General features: G+C 40.7%; 1 protein-coding gene across 1 annotated transcript; it reads right to left on the bottom strand.

Moving 5' to 3' along the window:
• Window positions 1-392: 392 nt before the first annotated feature.
• On the bottom strand, window positions 393-14,760 carry LOC116411019 (vomeronasal type-2 receptor 26-like). Its single transcript, XM_031902784.1, has 4 exons — window positions 14,626-14,760; window positions 3,150-3,374; window positions 1,880-2,003; window positions 393-1,297 (listed from the first exon to the last, which is right to left on the bottom strand). Exons 1-4 carry the CDS (start codon window positions 14,758-14,760, stop codon window positions 393-395), a joined length of 1,389 nt encoding a protein of 462 aa, XP_031758644.1.
• Window positions 14,761-19,315: the final 4,555 nt, after the last annotated feature.

Raw genomic sequence — 19,315 nt, forward strand, 5'->3', positions numbered from 1 at the left:
TTTCGTATTTTTTGCGCTTTTTTTCGGCGTCTTTACGATTTTTGCGTAAAAACGCGAGTTTTTCGGCGTCTTTACGATTCTTGCGTAAAAACGCGAGTTTTTCGGCGTCTTTACGAAAGTTGCACAAAGTCGCGATTTTTTCGTAGCGTTAACACTTGCACGCAAAGTCGCGCCTTTTTCGTAGCATTAAAACTTAAAAGGCACGACGATTCGCGCAAGTTTTAACGCTACGAAAAAATAGCGACTTTGCAGAACTTTCGTAAAGACGCCGAAAAACTCGCGTTTTTACACAAAAATCGTAAAGATGCCGAAAAAATCGCAAAATTACCGATCATTACGAAAAAAACGCAATCGGACGCATTCGGCCCTTTCGTGGGTTAGTAAATGTGCCCCTAAGTCTTAAATTTTCTAACAATGGGGTCTTTTGTGTTCAGTTCAGGCCTTAGAAATATGATATAGCACTTGGGAATGAATATACAGCCCAATAACCCAGCACTGGAGGATAAGATGGCAAATATCTCAACTGCCACCATTCTACTGCCCTTACTGCTCAGGTATGCAGGGACAAATGCCCCCCACACGCTACAGAACCCCAACATACTGAAAGTGATGTTTTTAGCTTCATTAAATCGGTCAGGGAAATCCTTGGCTAGAAATGCAGCAGTGAAACTCAGTAGGGCCAAGGTTCCTATATATCCAATTATACAGAAGAAGAAAGTAACAGATCCTTCATTGCACAGCAGAATAATATAGTCTGGGTCAGAAAGAGTATCGGCCTCTGGAAATGGGGGATTGGAGGCCAACCACACAGCAGAAATTACAATGTCAACTAAAGAACATACAATGACTAATATGATGGCCAGTTGGGTTCCTACATACTTCTTCAGCTTGCTCCCAGGCTTTGTGGCATTGAAGGCAATAATAACTGTGAGAGTTTTAGCCAACAAAGATGAAACAGAAATGGTAAAAACAACCCCAAATGTTACTTGTTGAAAAAGACAACATATCTGAGTTGGGCGCCCAATGAATAATAAAGTGCAGAGGAAACACAACATGAGAGAGATGAGGAGGAGACAGCTGAGATATCGGTTGTTGGCTCTCACTATAGGAGTCTCGCGGTACTTTATAAAGATTCCCAGGATTACAGCACAAGTGACGGATAATATTACAGAGATGGAGGATAGTGTAAAACCCAAATGGTCTTCATAGGAAAGGTAATTTATATCCCTCAGGATGCAGCCGTTTCTTCCAGTATTTGACTTTTCATATTTAGAGCATTTCATACAACTCTGTGCATCTGTAATAACAAAATGGTCAGATTAGATGTTGGGGTACAATTTGGGATTGTTATCAGCCAGTTGCCAAATTAATTATAATAAAGAAAATCAAATACATTTGATTTTTTTTTCTGTAAGTTATAGGTTTATTGATAAAATTTTGCAAAACATATACAACAGCCATCAGACTGAGGAACTCACAGTCTTAGCGAAGACAAAATGTAGTGCAGCAATCTACCCAGTCTCCAGTTGTGTGTATGTTGGAGATAAGTAGATTTACTTGAGGCCTGTATTCCGGAAATTGCCACACTGAGACATCTCATATTCTATATAACCCCATACAGACTAAGGGTCCCAACAGGAGTCAACACATTGTTGGAGAGAAGTTTGTAAGTCTTTGAATGTGATGGAAGTCTGTGGTTACTGGTAACAATATAAAGTAACTTCCATTTTTATTATTGTGGTTTATTGATTCAATTTGAAAAACTATTTTTTTTCCGGTTTAAATTAAATACCTCTCACTTTTGTTTTTTTCCCAGCTGTTACCATCCCCCCTGCTTCTAGATTTATTAAAGACCCTTTGCCTTTGAGACCAGACGTACCTGTTATGTTAGACATCTCCCCATCGGCACACAGTACACAGGTATAACAGCAACTTGGCGCCCCTTCTACTTTAGCTTTCCTGAATCCAGGCTTACAGGGCTCGCTACAGCGAGAATGGGCAAACTGTGGGGCAGAATGGAAACATTAACTTAAAGCAGAATAATGAAAATAATGAGCATTAGGCAATTGTTCTAATAAATGCATTATTTGGATCACAAAATGGGACCGTCTTTAGAGCTTTAATTAGTAAGTTTTGTTCCCCATCAACAATATATATTAGTATCTATAACTACATAGGGGTATTCTTACTGGCTGGGATTTTAGAATTGAAGATGAATAACGTTGCCCCTTTGCAACTGAGGTCCCTGCATTTGGTATCTCTGTATATACAAGTGCCTACTCTTTGCACACCAGGTGCAATCCTACCTGCACTAATGTTGGAGCCATGAGTTGCTCCCCTATCCTCAGCAGCCTATCAGTGCCTCCTGGAGAAGGACATCCATGGAAACTAACAGTTCTGAGAAAACCTCTACCTGCAGAGACTTAAAAATTAAGTAGAGGTTTATTTTCTATCAGTAAAATTACTTTAAACAGCCTCCAGAATTACCTACCTTTGTCCCAGCATTGAGAGTGACCTGGCTCCTCAATTAGAAGTTGATTGTTTCCTTTACTTCCTTGTACAGAGTGAAGCCCCGCCCCCCCTTCCTGTTCAGGTCTTTCATTACTTCAACTACTGTAGTCAAAGTGGAGATCCTTCTGGGCATGCCTGGAGGCAGCAGGAGCCAGTCCGTGCATTAGCAGGGTTTTTTTTATATGAGAGTCCTCAACAGGAAGTGGGGGTGGGGCTTCACTCTGTACAAGGAAGCAAAGGAAATGATCAACTTCTAACTGAAGAGCCAGGTCACTCTCAGTGCTGGGGCAAAGGTAGGTAATTCTGGAGGCTGTTTGGAGTAATTTTACTGATAGAAAAAAAAGGTTTACTTATTCTTTAATGGGGAGCCACCCAACATGGCCTGCAAATCAAGAATGGTGACAACATGATACCTTACAAAAATGGAGATCTAGCTTGGGTACTCCTAAATCTGAGACATGAATATAGAGCTTGAAAAACCATATATAGCAAATATGGCCCCTAGAATAGGGAAGGAAAAACATAAATAAATAATAGGCTTGTAAATTTTTTTGGTGAATTTTTTGACAAAAGTTTCCATTCAAATCCTGTTCCTTATACTTAAACACAAGGGAAACAGATTGTATCGGTGCTGTTACCTCAGAAAAGTACGGGCCCCAGAGATTGGCGCTGTCATTGACAAATAGTTTCCCATCAGATTCAGATCCATCAAAGCTTCCAACCTTTATGCTTTTTTTGTTTCCTGTTTTTAAGAAGTACCATTTCAGTATATCATAATGGGCTTGTGGGTCTCCATTGTCTTTAAAGTATATTTTGTCCCCAGAAGAAGTTCTGAATCTCACATGTGGCATCAATGCATTTAGCTTAAAAAGATTAAAGGTACATATAGTTTTTAAAGGAGAACTAAACCTGTCTAAAGGTGTTGTTTGTTCTGCATTGGTTTCAGAGCTGCCATGTAATAATTATCTGAATGAATTACTAATCAACCTTATACTGTCACATCAATATTCTAAATATGCAGTTTATTGTGAGTGGGTCCCTAAGTGAGTGTAGGACAGGCCAGACCGGGGGTGAGTGAGTGTAGGACAGGCCAGACCGGGGGTGAGTGAGTGTAGGACAGGCCCGACCGGGGGTGAGTGAGTGTAGGACAGGCCAGACCGGGGGTGAGTGAGTGTAGGACAGGCCAGACCGGGGGTGAGTGAGTGTAGGACAGGCCAGACCGGGGGTGAGTGAGTGAGTGTAGGACAGGCCAGACCGGGGGTAAGTGAATGTAGGACTGGCCAGACCGGGGGTGAGTGAGTGTAGGACAGGCCAGACTGGGGGTGAGTGAGTGTAGGACAGGCCAGACCGGGGGTGAGTGAGTGTAGGACAGGCCAGACCGGAGGTGAGTGCGTGTAGGACAGGCCAGACTGGGGGTGAGTGAGTGTAGGACAGGCCAGACTGGGGGTGAGTGAGTGTAGGACAGGCCAGACCGGGGGTGAGTGAGTGTAGGACAGGCCAGACCGGGGGTGAGTGAGTGTAGGACGGGCCAGACCGGGGGTGAGTGCGTGTAGGACAGGCCAGACCGGGGGTGAGTGAGTGTAGGACGGGCCAGACCGGGGGTGAGTGAGTGTAGGACAGGCCAGACCGGGGGTGAGTGCGTGTAGGACAGGCCAGACCAGGGGTGAGTGCATGTAGGACAGGCCAGACCGGGGGTGAGTGAGTGTAGGACAGGCCAGACCGGGGGTGAGTGAGTGTAGGACAGGCCAGACCGGGGTGAGTGAGTGTAGGACAGGTCAGACTGGGGTGAGTGCGTGTAGGACAGGCCAGACCGGGGGTGAGTGAGTGTAGGACTGACCAGACCAGGGGTGAGTGAGTGTAGGACAGGCCAGACCGGGGTGAGTGAGTGTAGGACAGGTCAGACTGGGGTGAGTGCGTGTAGGACAGGCCAGACTGGGGGTGAGTGAGTGAAGGACTGACCAGACCAGGGGTGAGTGAGTGTAGGACTGACCAGACCAGGGGTGAGTGAGTGTAGGACTGACCAGACCAGGGGTGAGTGAGTGTAGTACAGGCCAGACCGGGGGTAACTGTGATGTACTTGGCCAGCTTGACTGTATTGTAATATTTGGACAAACAATCCCTGATTGGTTTAAAGGGGAGGGCATTTTAGTAGCTGTGGGCACAACATGTTACTGTCCTACATTATAATACAAGTAAGTGCGGAGGATCTTTCATATTTCTCTGTCGATAAACACACAGTATAATTCCCATAACTGTACAAAGGAACGTACCTGCCATTGCTTAAAGTACATGTGTAGGCTCTCTGCTGATTTAGGGGAACGTGTCATTGTGCCGTACAGTTCATGGAGAGTGTGAGCCATTGTGTAAACTGCAGTGTAAACCCCATAAGCTATTCTGTAATTAAATGTTCCGTAGGATTCCAGAACTGTATCATCAAATGTTTCATTCCCGGTACATTTTCTAAGTGAGATGTCTGTCTCTGAAAAGGTGCAATGAAATAACATTTCCCAAATTTGTGGGAATAAATCATCACGTTGATATGTATATGGATTTAAGGAATAGAAAAACTGCTTAAAACCAGGAATCTCCCCTTGTTGCAAGGAAATTACCAAAGTACCATTGAAAGTTACTAATGCTGGTAAATATTGCAGCTCAGCTATACGGGAGGCAGATGAGGATCCAATCCATATTTTAGGAGGAATTTTATTAGGATGAATTAAAAGAGAAATACAGTTAATTCTTTGTGAACTGAGAAAAAGAATGACCACCCTAGCCGTGCTTCTGTAGATTGTTTCTCTAATTTCCGTGGGATATGCCTGATGAACTTCAGACATTTCTTTGAGTATAATGAGGAAGGCCAAACAGAAGCCATATTTGCTCATTGCTTCTTGCAGCCTCTTATTGGCCCTGTGCCCAGTGTCATCATCCGATACAATAAGCCCAACCCATTTCCAGCCAAAATGCCTAATCAGGCTCATTATAGCATCAATTTCAGATAACTCATTGGGGCCCATTCGGTAGAAAGATGGAAACTCTAGTTTGTTATTAAATATGGGATCAGCAGAGCCGTAACTGATCTGTAGATACAAGAAAAATACAGGAAAAATAGATTGGATGATGAATAAATGAGTTAATGGATCACCCCCAACAATTTACTGTCATAATTATGGTGCAAATATTAAAACTTACCCTTTAGTAAGTACAGTAAAGTGCATGAGTATAAAAAAATTTATTATAAAAGAAGTTTACATTTTCTTTAAACAGAAGGGATAAAAAGTAATCAGCAAATGCAATAAATGCTGTTGCACTATAATTACCAATGCTACAGTATAATAGTGTATTCATGAAAAAGGTATAAGACTTGGTAGTAGATGTCCAATCATTTATCATGATTTTGGGTAATACTGTATATTGGTGTGAAGATAAGCGAGTACCCAGGTATATTTTTTTGGTAGCAGGTTCCTCTGATGTAATACAGTTTACATCAATGGGAGCAGCTTTATATTTAACAATTTCACTGCCAGCCATTTTGGACCAAAGTGGAACTTGTACTGCCAGACAGTTTTTGAACATTTTGCTCTGTTTCACTTAAGGGGCCTTTCCTCTGGGGGACATTTAGTTTACCAAGGAAAACAATATATTGTTTTTTCAGGACAACCTAAGCTTTCAAAAGTAAAATTTTGGTGTAATTCCAATTCTGTAACAAGATATAGGCTTCTAAATGTCTAAAAAAAATTTAAAATCACATTTTCCATAATATAAACACACATACCAAAAACAAAAATTATTTTATGCACAAAAATACAACTGATTTGAAAAGTCCCTGAATGTGCCAATACCAAATATATATAGTTTTATGGAGATTTCTCACTTGTATAGGTCAAATTCCCAAAGCACTGCTCCAGAAAGCTGCATACTTTAGATTTCAAGGCCAAAACTTCCACTAACAGAACGTTTATCCCAGAAAATTATACATTTCTGGAAAGAACAGATTCTGGGGAATACAGAATAGGCACAACTGTCTGTCTGCTCCAAACTATCAAGTCGTAATGCTTTCCTAAAGTGATAGGTTTTTATCAAAATTTGTAGTTTTTAAAAAATCGCTTCAAAACTTCCAGTCTATAGTATCTTATCTCCTACAGGTCATAAAGTAACCAGATAAAAGACCCTAAATATGAATGCCAGGGGTCCCCTGAACAGTTTGATGCCCAATATGTATAGGTTTACCTAAGTATGTGGCATGTAGGGGCCCCAATGGGAACATACCCCCATATGAACTATCATTTCTGTCATTTCAGCTCCAGCAAAATCAACACATTTACATCATTATATGTGGGATAAAGCTAGTAAAAAGTACGCTCACCCCAGAAAGTCATATATTTTTGGAAAGTACACATTCCCCTGAATTCAAAATTGGTACTCATATTTTTCTACTCCAAAGTACCAAGCTTTTTTTGATGACATCTTCAAAAATCTCCTCAAAACTTCCACTTTGCAGCATCTTATCTCCCACATAGCATTAGGTACCAAGATAAAATACCCTGAATTTGAATGCCAGGGGTCCGCTGAACAGTTTGATCCCCAATATGTATAGGTTTACCTAAGTATGTGGCATGTAGGGGCCCCAATGGGAACATACCCCCATATGATGTGTAATTTCAGAAAAACAACACATTTACGTTATGTGGGTTAATGCTACAAAAAAGTATGCTCACCCCAGAAAGCCATATATTTTTGGAAAGTACACATTCCCTCGAATCTATAAATCGCCTAAAAATGTTGCAGTTTGCCACATTTATCTCACACAATATCTTGCGTACAAAGGCAAATCACCCCAAATAGGAACACCAGAGGCCTACTGAATAGTTTGATGCCCAATATGTATAGATATACCAAAGTCTGTGGTATGTACTGACCCCAAAATGAAAATAGCGCATATGGATTTCTTGCCTGCCAACTTAGCTTTTGCACACCGAGCCCCCTGTCAGCGTATTATGTGCTGTAACCCCCCTAACTATACAGAGACCCCCACAAAACCATATATTTTTAGAAAGTCCACATTCTGGTAAAGTTATTTTTCTACACCAAAGTAAAATATGGCAAAGCTATGCTAAACACAGATCAGGAATACTAATACAGGGATAAAAATGCAATAAAACCACAAAAATTGTGCAAATTAGTGAAACAACAAAATAAGTCACACACCAGCGTAATTAGTGGTCAGAATATCTTATCCAATATTCACGCTGTCAAAATAAACAGTTTTTAAGGAAAAGAAACTAAAAACAAAGTGGTAAAAAAATAAATAAATACATTTAAAAAAAAGTGTTTGTGTATACACGTGTGTACATGTGTAAAAGTTGTGTGACAGTGTGTAAGTGTGTATATGAGTGTATATAGGTGTATATAAGTGTGCAAAAAAAACCTGCAAAATTGTGTGCTGTAAGTGTGTGTAAGTGTGTATAAATGCAAAAAACAATCACCCTTTCCTGTCTTCAAGTTTGTCTGCTCCTGCAGTCCTGTCCTCATCTCGTATGAACTCGCTTGGGCCGGCGCAGGAGAGGAAGCAGGAAGAGGTAACAAACAGCAGACATGATGCACGCACGTCTGCTGCTTGGGGGGGCCCGTTGACAATCGCGTCGCAGGGCCGACATGACAGCCCCCTTGGCTTGTTGCCCAGGGGGCTGTCATGGTTAAAAGCTCTCTGTGGAAGCAGCACATGCCGCTTCTGCAGAGAGTATCTTTATCTGCCAAACGACGTACGGCGTTAAAAGGGTTAAAAATAAAACTCTATAGAAAGATCTCACAGGGCTTGCTCAAAAAATCAAAAGAATCCTTTATTATTCTAAAATAAAATCCACTGAGATATACAAAAATCAAGATCCATGGTTACACCATGTACATAGACCAGATGGTTTAACCCCCATGCTGGAACAAACCTTAACTACATGGGACAAGATAAAATACAAAGCGAAACAAATTTCTCCCCACTATCCAGCAGTTCCGATATTGGGAAATCTGGAATTCCCCCTAGGATTAGATCAGTGGTCTTTCATGTGGTGGGAGACTAAAGGTCTTACTGTAGTAAGACATGTATTTCAACAACTGTACTCTCCCCCACCTGGAGAACTTTTTAGATATATGCAGGTACAACACTATTGGAAATCTAAATTTGAAGATGCAGACACACCAGTCTACATATTTAGAAACTATATGTACCAAATACTCATATTCTAAAGGGGTGCTGTCAAAACTTTACAATATCCTATCTCAAACCAACCTCCCACCTATGTTACCGAACCAAAAAGCTTGGGAAAAATGAATGGTTTAAAAGAGGGGAACAAGTGGCACACAGCTCACGGGACCTTGGGATGAGTCAGGATTGAAACAAAAATGAAAATTCATAGGTCGAACCCAGATCCCAGAGAGGAGTGGAGAGGCACCCCACCCGGTTTGGTTTGCTTTCAGTTTAACCAATTATGACACTAAGGGGGAGATTTATCAATCCACAAACGGTCCAAACATTCGTTCAATTGGACCGTTCGCGTTTTCCACGACTTTTTCGTACCTTGCGTATTTTTGCCATTTTTTCTTACTGTGCATTAAAAATAATGCAACAAAATCGTATTGTCGCAACAAGTAGGAAAGTTTCAGATTCATTCAAGCTTCGGTATCGTGACTTTCCTTGGGCCAGGTTGGAGCTGCAGAGTGCCATCGAGCCCTACGGGAGACTTTCCTTGGGCCGGGTTGGAGCTGCAGAGTGCCATTGAGTCCTATGGGAGACTTTCCTTGGGCCGGGTTGGAGCTGCAGAGTGCCATTGAGCCCTATGGGAGACTTTCCTTGGGCCGGGTTGGAGCTGCAGAGTGCCATTGAGCCCTATGGGAGGCTTTCCTTGGGCCGGGTTGGAGCTGCAGAGTGCCATTGAGCCCTATGGGAGACTTTCCTTGGGCCGGGTTGGAGCTGCAGAGTGCCATTGAGCCCTATGGGAGACTTTCCTTGGGCCGGGTTGGAGCTGCAGAGTGCCATTGAGTCCTATGGGAGACTTTCCTTGGGCCGGGTTGGAGCTGCAGAGTGCCATTGAGCCCTATGGGAGACTTTCCTTGGGCCGGGTTGGAGCTGCAGAGTGCCATTGAGCCCTATGGAAGGCTTTCCTTGGGCCGGGTTGGAGCTGCAGAGTGCCATTGAGCCCTATGGGAGACTTTCCTTGGGCCGGGTTGGAGCTGCAGAGTGCCATTGAGCCCTATGGGAGACTTTCCTTGGGCCGGGTTGGAGCTGCAGAGTGCCATTGAGCCCTATGGGAGACTTTCCTTGGGCCAGGTTGGAGCTGCAGAGTGCCATTGAGCCCTATGGGAGACTTTCCTTAGGCCAGGTTGGAGCTGCAGAGTGCCATTGAGCCCTATGGGAGACTTTCCTTGGGCCAGGTTGGAGCTGCAGAGTGCCATTGAGCCCTATGGGAGACTTTCCTTGGGCTGGGTTGGAGCTGCAGAGTGCCATTGAGCCCTATGGGAGACTTTCCTTGGGCCGGGTTGGAGCTGCAGAGTGCCATTGAGCCCTATGGGAGACTTTCCTTGGGCTTGGTTGGAGCTGCAGAGTGCCATTGAGCCCTATGGGAGACTTTCCTTGGGCCGGGTTGGAGCTGCAGAGTGCCATTGAGCCCTATGGGAGACTTTCCTTGGTCCGGGTTGGAGCTGCAGAGTACCATTGAGCCCTATGGGAGACTTTCCTTGGGCCGGGTTGGAGCTGCAGAGTGCCATTGAGCCCTATGGGAGGCTTTCCTTGGGCCGGGTTGGAGCTGCAGAGTGCCATTGAGCCCTATGGGAGGTTTCCAAAATCAGGTTCAAAGTCGGAAAGGTTTTCCTGCATTTTAAGATCGTTCGGATACAAAATTTCGTGACTTTCGGATCGCCAATATGATATTATAATGACTAATACGATTTTTTCATAAACTTATTCGTGACATTTGCGATCTTCAGAAATTATCGTTTCCATTCTGAATTTTTCCCATTCAGGACTCGAACTCGTGTTTTAATGAATCGGCCCCTAATTCTCTTTTTCATCCATTTTTTGAATTTCATTTTCTGCCTTCCGCCAAGTCAGGACAAGAAAACATGACCCTGACTTGCACACCCTCCCTCCCACCCCCCCAACCTCCCCAAGCTCCCCTCCCCACCCCAGCCCTTTTCCCCTCCCCACCCCAGCCCTTTTCCCCTCCCCTAAAGAATGACTCGTAAAAATTATACTTGATTAATAACTGTATAATTTATTGATGTAATCATACATAACTTGATCATTGAATATGTTATGTAACATCTCAATAAAAAAGTTAAATTAAAAAAAAAATCCAATAACATATCTGTGTGTCAAAAGTGAATCTTGCTCTCAGTATTTGGTATGACCCCCTTGTGTAGCAAAAACTGCAAACTAGACGTTTGTGGTAACTGTTGATCAGTCCTGCACATTCACATTTGAGCCCATTCCCCCATACAGAACAGCTTCAGCTCTTGGATGTTGGTGGGTTTCCTCACATGAACCGCTCCCTTTAGGTCTTTCCACAACATTCCAGAACATTCACTTTATTCTTCTTTAACCATTCTTCAGTAGAACAACTTGGGTGTTTTTAGGATTCAGTTCATGGACAGAAGTCATGATATTTTTCTTTAGAATTTCCTTGTATTGTTCAGATTTCCTTGTTCCATCAATGATAGAAAGCTGTCCAGGCCTAGATGTAGAAAAAGACCCAAGCCAGAACATTCGCACCACCAAGTTTCCCAGATACAGGGATAAGGTTATTATGCTGAAATACAGAGTTTATCTTTCTCCAAATGTAATGCTCTTTATTTAACCCTTTTTCTGCCAGCCAATTTGGTCAAAGCAGAATTTGTACCAGACAGTTTTTGAACATTTTGCGCTCTTTCAATTTAGGGGCCTTTCCTAGAGGGGACTTTTAGTTTACCTGGAAAAATAATATATAATTTTTTTCAGGACAGCCTAAGCTTTCAAAATATGCTAGAATTTTTATGTAATTCCACTTCTGTAACAAGATATAGGCTTCTAAATGTCTACAAAATAAAGAAAAATAATATCTTCCATAATATAAACACATATATCAGAAACATGAATTATTTTATGCACAAAAATACAACTGATACTTGGAAAGTTCAATGTCTCTTGAATGCACCAATACCAAATATGTATAGCTTTATGGAGATTTCTCACTTGTATAGGTCACAAACTCCAAGCAGTACACTACTAACTTTCCACAGCACTGCTCCAGAAAGCTGCATACTTTAGATTTCAAGGCCAAAAATTCCACTTAGGGTAGGTTCACTCTAGAAAACTATACATTTTTGGAAAGAACAGATTCTGATGAATCCAGAATAGGTAAAACTGTCTTTCTACTCCAAATTAGTTGCAATGCTTTCCTAAATGTACCCGTTTTATATCTTCTTATCTCCCACATATCATTAGGTACCAAGATAAAATATCATAAATATGAACGCCAGGGGTCCATTAAACAGTTTTATACCCAATGTGCATAGGTTTACTTAAGTATGTGGTATGTACACATGTGCCCCAAGGTGACAATACCCCATCATTTCTGTAATTTTATTTACTGCAAAATCAGAACATTTACTGCATTTTATGGGGGTAAAGATATATAAAAGTACAATCACTCAATCATATATTTTTGAGAAGTACAAATTTCCCTGAATCTAAAATGTGTACCAGTGTCTTTCTACTCCAAAGTATCAAGCTACAAAGCTTTCTAAAAATTTTTTATGACATTTCTGAAAATCACCTCAAAGCTTTTACTTTGCAGCATCCTACCTCCCACATACTATTAGGTATCAAGATAAAAGATCCTAATTATGTACCCCAGGGGTCCAGTGAACAGTTTGATGCCCAATATGTATAGGTTTAAGTATGTGGTATGTAGGGGCCCCAATGGGAACATACCCCCATATGATCTATCATTTTTGTCATTTTAGTTACTGCTAAATCAGAACATTTACTGCATTTTATGGGGTAAAGATATATAAAAGTACACCCACCCCAGAAAACTATTTATTGTTGAAAAGTACATACAGGTATTCCTTTGAATCTAAAATGGGTACCCATGTCTTTCTAAGTACCAAGCTGCAAAGCTTTTCTAAAATTGGTGATTTTGAGGAGATTTCCGAAAATCCCCTCAAAACTTTTATCCCATCTTTTATCCCACATACTATTAGGTACCAAGATAAAACATCCTAATTATGTACCCCAGGGGTCCACTGAACAGTTTGATGCCCAATATGTATAGGTTTACCTAAGTATGTAGCATGTAGGGGCCCCAAGGTGAAGCAAAATCAACATATTTACTGCATTTTAAGTGGAGTAAAGCTATCAAAAAATACATTCACCCAATAAAACAATATATTTATGGAACGTACACATTCCTCTGAATCTAAAATGGGCACCCATGTCTTTCTACTCCAAAGTACCAAGCTGCTTTCCTAAAATTGGCGATTTTGACGAAACTTCTGAAAATCAGCTGAAAACTTCCACTCTGCACCATCTTTTCTCTCACAGGTCATTAGGTAACCATATAAACACCCTAAATATGAACACCAGAGATCTACTGAACAGTTTGATGCCACTGTACATAGGTTTATCAAAGCACATGGCACTTAGAGACCCCAAAATATACCTTGTGCACACTATTGTCATGGCTTACATTTACCTAATTCATAAACACACAAGCAGTTTTGTGTGTGGTAAAAAGGAAAAAATATAGGGTGACCCCTGAAAAACATATTTTTTTGTCACTAAACATTCAGACAAATCCAACATGGGTAAAGGCGCCTTTCTACGCCAAAGTACCAATCTGCAAAGCTTTCCTAAAGGTAGAATTTTTTGTCATTTCTGAAAGTCACTTAAAAATATTTCAATTTGCCATTTTTATCTCACAATTTTTTATATACAATGTCAAATCTTCCTTAATATCAACACCAGAGGCCTACTGAACAATTTGATGCCCAATATGCATAGATATACCAAAGTCTGTGGTTATGTACTGACCCCAAATACAAGTAGTGCATATGATTTTTTTCACCTGCCAACTCAGCTTCTGCAAACAGAGCCCCTGGCTGCATATTATGTGCTGTGACACCCCCTAACTGTACAGAGACCCCCAGGAAACCATATATTTTTGAAAAGTACACATTCTGACAAATCAAACATGGGTAAGGACATCTTTCTACACCAAACTTCCAAGCAATAAAGCTTTCCTAAACTTTGCAGTTTTGATGACATATCTAAAAATCACCTTAAAATGTTGCAATTTGGCGTTTTTAGTCCACACGATTTTTTTTACATTCAATGGAAAATCTCCCCAAATATGAATTCCAGAGGTCTACTGAACAGTTTGATACCCAATATGCATAGATATACCAAAGTCTGTGTACAGTATTATGTACAGACCCCAAATAAAAGCAGATGAATTTCACCTGCCAACTCAGCGTCTGGAAACAAAGCCCCTGATTGCATATTATGTGCTGTAACACCCCCTAACTATAAAGAGACCCCCAGGAAACCATATATTTTTGGAAAGTACACATTCTGACAAATCAAACATGGTTAAGGACATCTTTTTACACCAAACTACCAAACGGCAAAGCTACGCTAAAAGACATGCAAGAAACAACAATGCAAGTCTAAAACTGCAATAAAATCACAAAAATAAAATAAAGTTAGGCAAGTCAATGGAATAACAAAATTAATTATTTTACAGCGTGGTTAGTGGTCAGAATACTTTATCCAATTATCACACTGTGAAATAGTTTTTAGGAAAAAAAAGACAAAATGATAAAATAAGTAAAAAAAAATAAGTATATGTGTGTCTGATTGTGTATACTTGTGTGTACACATCTAAAATGAATGTAAAAGTGTGTTTATGTGTGTGTAAGTGTGTAAATATGTAGAAAAGCAAAATAAAACAACACAAGGCAGAAAAGCAGAACAAAAGCTACATTTGGTAAAAGGAAAGGAGTTGTGTGTGTGTGTGTAAATGCATGTATGTATGCATGTAAATGTGTGTAAATGTGTGTGTATATAGGTAAAAGAAGGTTACTTACTTTTTTGTTAGCTGGAGGGTCCTTGGCTGTAAACAGTGTCCCATGGTCGATCTCAGGCTCTGCAGCAGGAAGTGTGTGGGCTGGATCAGGATCAGGAAAGAAGCTCTTAACAGCAGACACGATGCGATCTGCCATCGTTTCTGCTGTTAAAAGTCAGTTCTGTGACAACTGAGTCACAGGACTGACTTGCCAGCCCCCTTGGCTCAGTGCAGAGAGAGATGCTTAATTTGTAAAGCACGTATGTCACACATGCTTGGCACCCAAAGTCTTTCCTGAGATGCACGTATGACATACGTGCTTGGCAGGAAAAGAGTTAAGCTAAAAAGTTCTATTTTGGTTTAATTCATCCACAAAACATTCTTCAAGTATACTTCTGGGTTGTTCACATGATCTTTAGCAAACTTTAGACAGTCAGCAATATATTTGGGGGAGAGCAGAGGCTTTCTCCTTGCTACCCTGCCATATACTACTTTGCTGTTCAGTGTTCTTCTTATGGTGGGACTCATGAACATCAACATTCACCAGTATGAAACAGGCCTTCAGTTCCTTTGTAACCTCTAAGACTATTTGACGCCACCTTACAGTTGGAGTTATCTTTGATGGTCGTCTAGTGAAGGGTGAAATTTTTCACCAGGCATGGCTTCGCTGGGAATTTTGCTGGTTCACAAATCTTTCAAAAGATTTGCGAATTTTCCAGTAAAATTAAACGGACAGATTTGCTCATCACTATGGTCGACCACTTCTGGTTAGGATAACAAAGGTCTTGAATATCCTCCATTTGTACACAATATGTTGATTGGTGGAGTCTTTTTAGATAGTCTTATAACCTTTTCCAGCTTTATGGGTATCAACAACTTGTTTTTTGAGGTCCTCAGACATCACCTCTATTCAGGCCATGATGCACATCCCCAAATGTGTTATCAGGCTTTGCTGAACCCCCTGTTTATATAAAACAGGGTCTCTCAGGATTCACTTATTTTTGACACACACAGATATGTTATTGGATCATTTTTTTTTCAATAAATACATGACCAAATATAATCCATTTGTTTTATTTGTTTAATTAGGTCTTCATCTACTTTTAGGACTTCATCTTCTTGAACATCAGATGATGTTTTAGGTCACTTTCATATTTTTTTATTCACAGACATAACTCATTCCACAGATTGAAAAGAAACCATTATACTCATAAGAACTATTTCCCACCCCCACCCCCCCTTTGGATTACAATGTAACACAAACACCTTACTTCATTGTTAAGTAATGGATTCTGGGACTTGAAGCCCCTATGCTTTACAGAGAATCTGTGAAACCCAGGAGGCAAAGCAGAGAAACATTATGTCCTGGAATCCATCAATTCACAATGGAATAATGTTAGTTTGGGGGGGGGGGCATTACACTGTGAGCTGAGGATCTAGTCTCAGCAACCACACAGGCAAACTATTATGGTTTTACTAATATAAGTATGACTAAATGGCCCATACATTTAGTGCTATGAGCCTGAACTGGGTCAATTCCAAGGGAATTCCTAGTGGGCCCCAGGTAAGGATATTTACTACATAACACATATAACATTTAATGCTATTTTTATTTATTTGCTGTATGAACCCTGGGTGTCCTGTTCTCTGGTGGGTCCAATTAGACCCAGTCTCACCCACTCCATCACACACAAAAAATGAGGAAAAGAAATTAATAATTATTTGAATTTACTAGCAGTCTATGGAATATGTTATTTCAGCACAGACCTGAGGGTACCTGTAGATCCCTGCGAGCCGCGCGATGGACAGAGATGAAACAGAAGACAAGTCTCCTATGAACCCCACAACCTTCCTGTTATTCCAGCAGCTGTAATTTGGGATTGGTTGTTCTGTTCCAGACAGGATGCTGAGAGCGCTTGCAAAAGACATTATTCCCGAGGCACAGGAGTCATAGATCCGATAGCCCAAAGTCACATTAGGCAGTATCTCCGGGTCCTTATTGATCTCCCCAATTGTATAAATAAGAACCAGTAGGTGGCGATAGTGTCTGAATGAGATTCTGTTATGTAGGGAGACAGGTTTAAACATTAAAATCTATTACTGAAGTTAAATACAGAGATAATGGGGGGTATTTGGAATGTACAGTATGTACAGTGCATCTTGTAGCAATATGTGTTAGATTTAGCCACTAGAGGTCTCACTCCTTTTAGACCTGGGTACAAGATAGCTAACAGAGACTTGTGGGTAGCTGCATAGAGTGTGTTCAGAAGTAATAGCTTCTGTTAGAATCATCTAATAAAGTTTGTGCTGATCCTGAGATTGTATCACCTTGACCTTAACACATCTGTCTCCTTTCCAAGGTTCTGTGCAAGATTCACGCTGAGCTTCAGGTGAAAGCAATTTTATATGTGCAAATACGAATGCAAAACAATGCCCACATCCAGTTAAATATATGAAATATATTGCAATGTGCCCTCTTTTACCCAAACTGTAAGTTATACTCAAACCAAATCAGGACATTTAAAGTAATATACAGGTATAGGACCTGTTATCCAGAATGCTCGGGACCAAGGGTATTCCGGATAAGGGGTATTTCCATAATTTGGATCTCCATACCTTAAGTCTACTAAAGAATCAATAAAACAGCAATTAAATCCAATAGGATTGTTTTGCATCCAATAAGGATTATTTGTATCTTAGTTGGGATCAATTACAGGTACTGTTTTATTATTACAGAGAAAAGCGAATCATTTAACCATTAAATAAACCCAATAGGGCTGTTCTGCCCCAATAAGGGGTATTTATATCTTAGTTGGGATCAATTACAAGGTACTGTTTTATTATTACAGAGAAAAGGGAATCATTTAACCATTAAATAAACCCAATAGGGCTGTTCTGCCCCAATAAGGGGTATTTATATCTTAGTTGGGATCAATTACAAGGTACTGTTTTATTATTACAGAGAAAAGGGAATCATTTAACCATTAAATAAACCCAATAGGGCTGTTCTGCCCCAATAAGGGGTAATTATATCTTAGTTGGGATCAAGTACAGGTACTGTTTTATTATTACAGAGAAAAGGGAATCATTTAACCATGAAATAAACCCAATAGGGCTGTTCTGCCCCCAATAAGGGGTAATTATATCTTAGTTGGGATCAAGTACAATGTACTGTTTTATTATTACAGAGAAAAGGGAAATCAGTTTTAAAATTATGAATTATTTGATTAAAATGTAGTCTATGGGAGACGGGCATTCCGTAATTCGGAGCTTTCTGGATAACGAGTTTCCAGATAAGGGATCCCATACCTGTAATATAATTTCCAAATGTAGTGCAGTGTGTAAAGTCAAATTTCAGGCACAAATTGCCATGTTTTATATCAAATGCAGCATTTTTCCATATACAGATGGAGCCAAGTCCCTTTACCATGTTATTGTTTTATGTCTCTTCCAATTAAAATTAAAAAATCCCCACCAGGTGACAGGGTCTATGGGGTTTTCTGTTTTGTTTTACTTAGCACTCTAGCACCATCTAGAGGCAGGATTTAACACTCAGCAAATGGTGTCTGGACGTGGTGAGACAAAATGTGAAAATTTGCTGGTTGCATCTGTACTTCCTTTGTCATTGCACCTATGTACCAAGATGTACCCACTGAGATTCCACCTTAGCGTGTGTGTATTTTTTGTGAACGTGGTGCAAGTTGTGAGTAATGTATACCGTAGGGATTGTATGACTCTAAACAGGCAGCATTAGATTAGTGTGTGATTCTTAAGCCATAAATCTATGGTACCCATTGACCCCACCCACAGTGTGAACACTGGAATTTCCAACATGAAACTACAGAGAATGCTTTAGCCCAGGCAAGCTGTTTGGCAACTGCTAGTCATAGTCACAAGTCTATATTTAAATGATAAATATCTATTCCAAAAGTCTGTAGGGCCCATTTCCTAAATGGTGCAAAACTTCAAAATCAAGGCTTGATTTCCCACAATGCTCCTTGCTTTCTGTACCTGAACGCTGTCAGTCATAAATCCTTGTATTGTCAGAGCCATGCACAAAGATTTGCTCCCAACAGTGAACGCTACTTAAAGGAACAGTAACACCAAAAAAAAATTAAAAAATGTATCATAGTAATTAAACTGTAATGTACTGCAGTGTATTTGTTTGCTTCGGAAAGACTGCTATTGTTAATATAAATACCCTGCTTTGTAACCATGGGGGCAGCCATTCAAAGGGATAACAGGTTATATAGCAGATAACAGATAAACTCTGTAGAATACAATGGTGTTTTATTTGTTATCTGCTATGTAACCTGTGCCGTTTCTCCTTTTTTCCCCCCCTGCTTGAATGGCTGCCCCCATGGCTGAAAAACAGCTAATTTATATAAACTACAGCTGTGTTCCTGAAGCAAACACAACAGTTTTGCCAGTGTCGGACAACAGTACATTTTATTTTAATTACATTAAAACACATTCATTTTTTGGTGTTACTGTTCCTTACTGTTAAGCAGTTGCATCCTATGTAAGGCCCATGAGCACCCACATATACCTCCTTACTAGCACCCACAGGCCCAGTACTTACCTACTGCACCCACCTTACTAGTACCCGATTCATACAGGGCTCTCCCTGCCCCTCGCACCCACAGGCCCAGTACTTACCGACTGCACCCACCTTAACAGCACCCTATTCATACAGGGCTCTCCCTGCCCCT

This window comes from Xenopus tropicalis, chromosome 5 (genome assembly GCF_000004195.4).
Source record: "Xenopus tropicalis strain Nigerian chromosome 5, UCB_Xtro_10.0, whole genome shotgun sequence".
Lineage (NCBI taxonomy): Eukaryota > Metazoa > Chordata > Amphibia > Anura > Pipidae > Xenopus > Xenopus tropicalis.